The 10,000-nt window shown below is 40.6% G+C and overlaps 1 protein-coding gene across 1 annotated transcript in view; it reads left to right on the plus strand.

The window, feature by feature from the left end:
- The first annotated feature begins 6,163 nt into the window (after positions 1 to 6,163).
- LOC138007260 (glutamate receptor ionotropic, kainate 2-like) overlaps positions 6,164 to 10,000 on the plus strand; it is a 37,633-nt gene continuing 33,796 nt past the window's right edge. Inside the window, exons 1-2 of the mRNA XM_068854066.1 lie at positions 6,164 to 6,317; positions 6,416 to 6,559. Of these exons, the coding sequence (XP_068710167.1) occupies positions 6,236 to 6,317; positions 6,416 to 6,559 (226 nt within the window). The 5' untranslated portion in view covers positions 6,164 to 6,235. The remainder of the gene's footprint in view (positions 6,318 to 6,415; positions 6,560 to 10,000) is intronic.

Consider the following 10,000-nt stretch of genomic DNA (forward strand, 5'->3'; position numbering starts at 1 on the left):
TGATGGTTAGTTTGTACCAGTGTGGCTTTCCCCAGAGATGTATTCCTCTGAAACCTGTAGTGCACTGAACACAATCGCTAAACATTCTTTCTCTAATGGGCGCCCAGTTCGCTCCGATTTGCGAAGTTTGCGATACGATCGTAAGCTACTGGTCTCTCCTTCTAGCAACAGGACTTGCACCGTACTGCATTTTGCTAGCGTCACAATTTAGGTTATTTCTTTCTATACATCGTAATATGCACACGTACCGGCGCTGTTCAACATAGATCTTTGAATGCTTCAGTTTGGCTCGTCCGTTTTTCGGGGTCTGTTTTTAGCCCTTCCGGGAAATGGATGTGACCCACGCACGGCACCTGTTGTTTTTTCGAACTCCTAACTTTGTAAAAAGGTAAGCAGCAGGTTGGTAACTCCTTGCAAGGTAGAGTACTTTTCTTCTAGGACGTAATCGTGGTATGAGATGTTCACGACGGCCCCGCAACGAGTATGTCATCCATCATTCGCGTTTGGATGGTCATATTCCTTCTAAGCAATTTCATCCATGGCTCTTTGTGTACATTTCAGGGGCTGATTTAATACCAAAATGGCGTTTTTAACCATCTGTAAAAAACCTTTCCAATCGGAGTGGTCAGGTTGTCAGATGGCTGGACTCACTAGTCTGGCCTTCATTTTGAAGATACCCGCCCTTGGCCAATCAAGGACTGTAAAGGACTGTAGCATCAGGTATCTTGCCGCTACAATTGCTTTCATACTGTAGGTCTCGAGAGTGCGTGCTTCGCCGTTTGACTGCCTTGTTCAGCAAGTCCGCCGCGGTCTAGGACAAACCTGATCTTTTCCTTCCCTCCTCGGATTGAGACAACCATGGAGTTTCACGTCAAATATGTTGCGTTGCCATCACTTTGGCGCACTAGGATATCCTTCCCTTTCCATTTCTTTTAGTATATCCACGATACCTTGGCGAAGGAGTACTAGCTGGTTGTCCTGCGACGAGAGCCAATCAATCAATCAATCAATCAATCAATCTTTAATTTATACCACCGGTTTTAAAAAAATTCAATCAGGCATAAAAATAAAAAACTCTAAGCTTACAGTGATTCAACTAAATTACAGCTAATGGAAAATTATTCAATTAAGTATATGCCCAAAGCAAAAAGCCTGTTTGTTCCATGAATGCACGCCTGTCTTACTCCCGTATTATAATAACTATGTAAAAGGGACTTAATTTTACGTAGAGATTCTGCCCCACTACTCGGCTTAGCAGTTTGGCGTCAATTTAATGAAGTATGTTTTACATTCATGCGGGCTCCTGATGCATTCTCTAGACATCAGGGGATGCTCGGTCTAACGAGCTCCTTGAGCGTCTATGTCTAGCTGGCGTACTCCGCTGCCACCAGGTTAGATGGCTCTTTGACAGGACTTGCCCGAGAGCCTAGGGGGTTTTCGCCTGTGCTGTCAATGACAGAACTTCAACCCATCGACTCTCGGATCCTTGAATTCTGTACAGGGAAGGTGAGTAGAACCTCTTGGTGTCATTCAGGTGTGCTCCCTGACTAAATGACACTAGCGATCTGCTTGGATTTTTCTTGATCTTGGGTATTTGAGATGCTACTTGTTTGAAGTTGTAGATGATAGGTGTATATGACATTAGCCATGCGCGCCAGTGTCCCCTGCTGACATCTTAGGGTACTGTTACCCACTTCCAAAATCTCCCAACCATTCATCTTCATTGGCCAGCAGTGTAATTTGTTAGTAACACAAACACCGCCTTTCATCTCTAGGCTATAGCTAATATGCTAGTAGGTGTACATTGGCGTCTTCCTCATCATCACTGGGTGTAAGACACTCCTCATTGAGATGAGTTAACTCGGTTCTTTTGACATCTGCACACTTGGGCGAAAGTGCCCTAGTTTTGTTATTTTTTTTTTTTTTTTTTTCTTTTTTTTTTTTTTTCTTCTTTTTTTTTTTTTTTTTTTTTTTTTTTTTTTTTTTTTTTTTTTTTTTTTTTTTTTTTTTTCTTTTTTTTTTTTTTTTTTTTTTTTCATTTGTTTCAGGGTTCATTCTTGGCTAGCACGCTCCATTTCGGCTTTCTGGAGTGGACATTGTGAGCCACGCCCATAACCAAACTTTCCAAATTTTCTCACTGCCTGGCTCACCTGTCATCTGGTGGCGGTATTGTATTCTTATTGATTTATTCGCCTATTTTGCGGTGCCGGCCAGGTTTTGATGCTTACTGTATTGACCCGACCTACTGGGCTTAGCGGTCTTGCTCCGGCCATAACTTGCATAAGACCATCCTGGGTTACTTCGAACATTAGGCCCTATATGCAAGTGGAGGCGCCTGAAAATCAAGGCCTAAGGTGTTTGCTCTTCTCGACCGGCAGCGTATGCACGTATCTCTCTACATCTTTCTATACGATTTTGCCAGTGCACCTATGGCTATTTCCGCCAAATTAATTTCTCCGTCTCCGTTATGTCCCAGAGCCCTGATGGCCAAACGTCTTCAAAGTTTACGGAAGTCGCTAGTCGCTATATCGGGAGCTCGTTAAGAATGGACGCATTATCGACCTAGCGAAAATCAAAGAATTAGAGAATGCTAAGTCGGCACGTCACAAGCTCCGACGACATCGGAGGTCAGAAGAATCAGAACGTTCCCCCTTTCTTCCGACTTCCGCTTATGACTCCATCGCGTACTGATACCAGTGCCCCCCTCCTCTCCCCCCTGCAAAAACTATAATTGTCGGATTGTCGGAAGCAGCATGCGGAAGAACCAACCTAATCACAACGCTTGGAAATCGAGGTATATGGTGATTGGTTTATTCTTCCGCCTGCTGCTTTTCGACTCTCGCCCCAACAATGCACAATTTTCACTGGATCTGTAAGCCGTACGGGTCATGAAGCCCCCGAATAAACCACCGGTATTCTGCCCGTCCGACCTCTTTTCGAACAGTTTGATATTCACTAGATCATAAGCGCTCTGCGCTTCTAATTACGCCTCTGACTGCGGTCACTACGGTCATCCGGCGCTAGTGCAAAACCATCGTTTATGGAGCTCAAGAACTGCGAACGTCACATTAGGATAAACAAGGACAGGCGCCACGTGCAAGAAATCAAACATCTGCGACTACTTCATAAGCGACGAATAATGGACTTCGACAACAATCTGCCTTGTCTTTGGATCGACCGCGACACCATCGAATTACCGCGCGAGCATTTATACTATTTATATGCGTGCATGTTATGCTACAACACTGCCCCCCCCCCCCCCCCCCACCAACGGCCCTTGAATGCATCTGTAGTTTACTGACAGGTTCGCACTCTACAGTTGTCTGGCTCAAATCGTGTTACATTTATTTTGTACTTAACTCTAGCACAGTCTTCATGGCAAAAAGAAATTAAGTGGAAATTCTGACATGTGAAGAATTATTTAAAGAAAGGCTTGGCATTCGGCATAGGGGTAGTCAGGTATGGCTTACTGTGATCATTACAACCAGGCCTCTTCCCACCTCTGAGACCCAAGGTTCAACCCTGGGTCGACATCGCTGGGTGGCGTGCTAGTTTTCCGGTCGATCTCAATCTAGGCTCCGAGGGTTTTCCCCCTCCGGCGAAGTTTTACTGCCGGCGTTTTCCCCCATCCTCAATAAGCTCCGACCTCCATGGTCAATTACATATGCGAGCTGGGTCCTTGCACTCCGAGCTATCACACAATAGGATCGTATGGCAGGCCAGCCGCTGGGCACCTTCACATGCATTCGATCCGATCCCGTCGAGCCGGTTGATCCTGCAAAGCCCTTGTAGGGAGCGGTCAACTAAAAGCACATTTACATTTGATTCTTCACGGTAGAGGTTCTTCAGAAAACGGGTTGATCCTAAACTGTGAGAAATTTATTTAATTGCATATGGTTTGTGACACGAAATTGTGTTTCTTGTTTGCACGCACGCAATTGAAATAGGAGGGTTTTTTTGCCTTCAATAGCAAATATGTTGTTTGCTTCAACAAATTTTACGCATACGTGGGTTGAAATTTAAAGCGAGCCGTTTCCTCATAAAGATGACAGAAAATGTAGGCGTGTTCTTTCTGGCAAATGATTAATAGGGAACCATAGTTTTTAACGTCAGAAAAAGATTGTTTAATCACTGTCTGTTTTTGTGTAACGTGTACTACAGGCAACCCAGTTTATGCTCACGGAGCGGCTCCAGTTGGAGTTACAGTCAATGCAGTTGCCATCAATAGTTGTGCACATGCGTGACATGATGGGCAAACCGAGTTTTAAATCGGGTTTGGTGTTATGGCGTGCCGCATTTGTATGATCCTTTAAGAGGCTGCGTTTGTGGGTTGGTAGGTAATGTGGATTTGATAAGTACGTCGCCGAGGTTGTTAGAACGTCTGAAAATAAGGGGTGGTAATGTGGTGGTAATAAAAATAATATATAAATATATATATTTAAATCTTCAAATTATTGCTGGTTAGATCTCCCAAGATCCGGCGCTTCCACTTTGTTCAGCTGGCCCTTGCAAAAAAATTGTACTATCTCCCGTAACGCCCCAAGGGCCGATTATGGATTATGCAACTTAGTTTTTACTTCTTTAGAACCGTTCTGTTCGCCATATATATAATGACCGTTCGGTCCTTACAGCAAAATCTCAAACCTCGGCCTATCTGTATTGACCTCGCTATCACTCGGTCAATACGGCAAGGGCAGTTTGAGATTTTGCTGTAACGACCTCACTCTCGACTATTAAGTAATTCATAATATACATGAAAAATTCAAGATGGTTAAGTGGAAGAAAACACGCGCACGCGTACCACGCAATCAGGGAAAAATTGCGCTTTAAATAGGCCATTTTCGAAATGTCAGAATATTGCAGCTTGATCGTAAATACTTTGTTCTTGGGCCATCGCCGTTTGATCAAAAATATGTTTTATAAAAATGTTTTTATTATTATTATATATTTTACTGTTAAGTATTTGCTTAATCTAGGTTACAGTCCCCCCTCATCCGCTTTGTTACATATAAATAGCTGTTTTAAATTTCAACGGTTACTTTTGAAAATGTATGTAGAGCCACATACGAAACGTCAAGTCATAATCAAAATGAACAAGTTCAATATGTTTATCCACTGCTGTTTGTGGTCTTATTTTTGATCATTCAGCTTGATATTGAGGCCATTAGGATAAAAACAATAGAAACACGTTGGAATGAACGTGGAAAACATTTGCACATCATACACTTTCCTTTGTCTTTGGCCTGTAACCTCTCTTTCAAGCTGGATTTTAATACATCGAAAAAAGGCCTATTGCGCCATCCAGAGGCTCGCGTTCGCTTTCAAAACAAAAGATTTGATTGGTTCTTACCAAACCCTATTGTTTATTAGCCAATTCATGCATTAATTACTCAGAAAGCATCTGGAAGAGTTTGAACCTAAAAAATTGCCGCTAAAATATGCGATCTTCCATTCTTTATTTAAAGGCTTGATAAAGGCCATTATAAAAAATGCAATGATCTGTATTTCTGCATGTCCCAGTTAAAAAGTATTTCAGGCTTAATACGTAATTTTAATAGTGAATTTTCTTGAAAAGGCCTTTAAAAATTCTCTGGATAGTGCATCAGTCCATAAACATTGCATTTCCTACTTTACAGACAAGGAAATTCTATTTAAAACGGAAATTAAATCAAATTTATCGAAAAAGTAGCAAATTTAAAATTTAAATCATCCGCAATTTATATTAAAATCAGTGAAGTACACACTGAGGGACGTTTATTTAATTAAAGTCTAACTGAGACCGCAGCTTTTAACAATCATCCAGAAATTTTTAGAAGTCACTTGCTTCTCTGAATTAGATAGATTTTTTTCCTCGTTTCCTTTTGCCTTTTGCCACTGCTTAGTATCTTATAAAAAAAATGACCTCGGACGCAGATTTGCTTCTCGCCAGCTGCACTCTGTGATAAAATCAGTCGTCCATGCCCTAGTCGTGTGTGGCTATCATCTGAAAAGTTAAAAGAAAAAATTTGCGTGTGAAAAATGTCCCCCGTAAAGTTCAGTTGTCCACTTAAATAGTGCTTCTGTTTGCTGGTGGGTTCTTAGCTTACTGCTATTGCCAAAATGTCTCTCATGTAAATTTAAATGAACCAAAATATTAAAGGAGCGAATCACATGATTGCTAATCTTTCAATCAACGTTGCAGATGTTTTAGTTCAGACTTTGTTCGGAAAACCGACAACAAACTCAATTTACCACTATGTGCTCTGTTCACAGAATCATTTGTTGTATTCAACTTCACATCTTGTTTTCCGTGCAGGGGCAGAAGATTGTGAAAATAGGTAACTGTTATTTTAAATGTCTTCTGAGTGAAGTGAAGAATTTCTAATTTTCTTCTGGGTTTCCTTACATCAAATTGATAGAATGCACTTTTTTGTAGGCGCCATTTTTTCAGAAAACAACACAGGGTTGGATGAAAGGGTATTCAGGTTTGCTGTAAACTCTATCAAGATCCCCAATGTTAAGCTTGATCCAGTTGTCAAATTTGCAGCGACGGACAATTTGTTTGAGAATATTTACAGAAGTAAGTTGAAAAAAAAAAACCATATTTCTTTTCTCCATAGAATTCGTATTTTATTGCGTACTGGCACAAGATGTGTCCTTTAAAAACCCATGTAACACTCTTTGCACCAGCTAGGCTGAGATAGGGGTTGAGGTCTTCTTGAGAAATGCTTACGGGCTTTAAATATCTCTTTTAAAAGAACAAAATATCCGAGTAGTAAATCGGTAATATCTAAGTACAGTGGTACACTTGAAGCTGAGGATAAGATAGCTAAGCCTGACGACCTAGAATAATGCGGATACCAAACGAACTGAAGTTCGAATAATCACTTCCACTGTTTGAAACCTTAACCCACTTTAGGAACTGTGGACAACTTAGAATTTGGGCGTTTGGGAGAGGAGATGTTATCGATCTAACTTAATTCTAAATATCTCGAGGCACAACTGTTACTGGTATCTCCTGGTTGACGATAGGATAATGGAATAGCGCCAAATTTGGCATGTAACCCAAATTTAGATTAGCACAATGCCAATATCAAAATCTTGTTGTTTGTGCCACACAAATTCCTAATATTGCCTTCGCGCTAAGCAGACAAAATAAGCCTCAAATAAAACCCTAATTATTTCAAAGTGAGACTCTAAAGGTTCACACTAACTTTTTTATCAGCTAAAAATTAAAATACTCTTGGTCAGAAACAGGTTCTCATTTGCTTGATTTAAAAAAAACGTTTTTTCTGCTGTGAGAATATCGAACCTCGTGTCTCGTTTACGTAACTATGACTGAATCATGTGTAAATAGCAGTAATGTAAAGAAATACAAAACTTTGCCAATTACCGAGAATCTCAAATAGATCTTCGGTTTCAAATGAAACAAGCTGATCAAAATGACCTAACTACCAAATGGTTTTAAAAATAAGGTCCGTACACGCAAATTTTTGCCGTAATGATTACGTATCTTAGCAAAGTTTAAGAAAAGGGGTGACGTAAACACTCGCAGGGGAGTAGCCAGGAAGGTGTCCTCGGGTGCCCGTGACCCCTCCCCCCTTGTGACAGTCAACAACATATCTGTGAGACTGGAACAGAGTAATTTATGTTACCGGGAGCTTCCTTTATACATGCAAGCTATTTTTTAGGCATTTCCCTACCCCTGTATTCACTGCGAAAAATTGTCACTTTCACGAAAAACAGCGTGTACTCGACATGACAAACCGATAAATACCCTGGGTGCGAGAGAGTGCAAACTCGTATTACTGGAAATAGATATAAGCTAGACATACCTTACTTTAGATCTGCTACTGGGCGGCCGGCCAGCGATCATTCGTAACTCGAGCAGTCTGCCTTTGGAATGAATGAATGATCTTCCAGAAGCCTTCATTTAATATTGAGAGACTTTTAAATTTAGGATATTAGATGCATATTTTGAGCCCTTGTTATATTGTACGAAAGATTTATTTATTTATTTAGCTTCACCTAATTTGAATACAATACTTATGAACATAGGATTCTAAGGCAGGGAGACCACTACAGCCTAGCCAATTACAGTGGATCCCTCGTTAATGAAAAATAACAACGAAAGCTACTCATATATAGACGAAAAATGAAATAAATGAAAAGGAAGCGAAACAAGAGTTCAAATTGCTAGAAGCAGCACGGCGGCGGCAAAGGAGAGTCCTCGCTATGTTGCACCTGGGACGGATTAATTTCCAGGTTCTGATGTCGTCCACGTCGTACAGATCTAGGGCCTTATTATAATATTGAAGTAGTGAACGCTTAAATAAGGCTAGGGAGATGTAACTTGTGCTTATCTCAGCGACCGTGCAGAACATTCCATGTGCGGCATGCGCGTATGAAAAAAAGAGCGTTGATAAGTAACAGTTCTACTTCTCTTCGGAATATAAGGGCCTGTTTATATGGTCTCGGTTACCGGAGACAGCCCTCCTCCCGAGACAACTTTACCGAGCATCTATATTAGAATTGCGTGACCGAGACAAAGTTGACCCTGCTTAATTATGCATATATTTTAAGACGCATCTTCAAAAAATGCGTATCATCATTTGCCTTTCTTTCTTTGTAGTTCGTTTTTATTAAGTATAGTTGCGTTTTCACATTCAGCAAATGGACTGACAATCTTAACGCAGCAATAATATGTAGTTTAAACTAGACCCTCCTTGAGGGTACACTGGGTTGCCTGTAGTACGTGCAGCGTTCCAGGCAAGTTTTTCAAGTTGGGCGGGTCATTAAGACCATTTAAGGGGTCACCCAGAAGTCATACCAGCAGAGGCCCTTTGGCTCACAGGTCCTCACACGTTCGTATGACGAAACAAATCCTTTTCTGAGGATAAAAAACCTGGCTACCGGCCTATTAATTAATCATTTTTCAGAAAGAAGAAATTCCTGTCCTCTTTAGAAAAAATTGACACGCATTGCTTACTTGTGGTAGTGAAGTAACTCAGCGATTTATTTCATAATGTCAACTGAGCTGTGTGTTGTCTTCCAGGAGATTCAAGTTGTCCTTGTGTAATATGTAGCTCTAACAGTGCATGATATTGTTTTGGTATTGTCTATCATTGTAGTGCCGTGGTTAAAGTCTTAGGTAAATAGCCCCCTGAGAAGACATGTGGTTACTCGCAAAGTACCAAACCCAGAAAGATTGAAGAAAATAACATTGGCTTCTACGCTGAAATGTTGATCATTTCCAAGTTCCCTCACAACTTCTTTTACCACAAGTTTAAGCGTGCACTCTGAGCGTCTGACAGCTTTGTATTTTACAAAAGTTCATTGAAGTCAATTTGTATCCGGCGGGGTTAGTATTTGGATGGGTGACCTAAAAATTATACCACTCCGTAACAGAAGCAAAGGACCGAAAGTTCTATTTTAACGCCCAAAAATGCGAACTAAGCAAGGTACAGATTTTGTTAGCTTGCTTCATTCAAAACAAATATTGAAGCAAAAGTGAATAAATATTGATAGACAGCTTTTAGGAACAGCAGAAGGAAGTTTTCAGGATGGTCGATCGAGAATAAAATATTTTGTCATCAGCAACAACATTTACGACATGAAAACAACATTAATTTTGAACCCCGAATATAAAAAGTTACGATCAACGACAAACATTTTGGGATATTTTTGCTACGTTCAATTTTGCTACTGTACTTTTGGCCTCAAAAGTAAAGCGCAAAATCGAAGTGACATCGGATTCAGCGGGTGCCGTGATGAAGTTTATACCGCGGCGGCGAAACAGTGAAGCATCGGTGTCAAACGATGGCAAGATACAAGGTTTTGTTTTTGTTAGTTTTCTTTTTCTTTCAAGTTTTATAAAGTTTGACAAGAAATGTGCAAATTCAACACAAAGATCTCAATCGTGCAACTCTTGAGTTTGACCATTGTTTCAGCAAAGTCAAAAATTTACTCTCCAAGATGAGGTTATTTCTCAAAATGATCCTCGCGTATCACATTTCAACAC

This window comes from Montipora foliosa, chromosome 1 (assembly GCF_036669935.1).
Source record: "Montipora foliosa isolate CH-2021 chromosome 1, ASM3666993v2, whole genome shotgun sequence".
NCBI classification, from domain to species: domain Eukaryota; kingdom Metazoa; phylum Cnidaria; class Anthozoa; order Scleractinia; family Acroporidae; genus Montipora; species Montipora foliosa.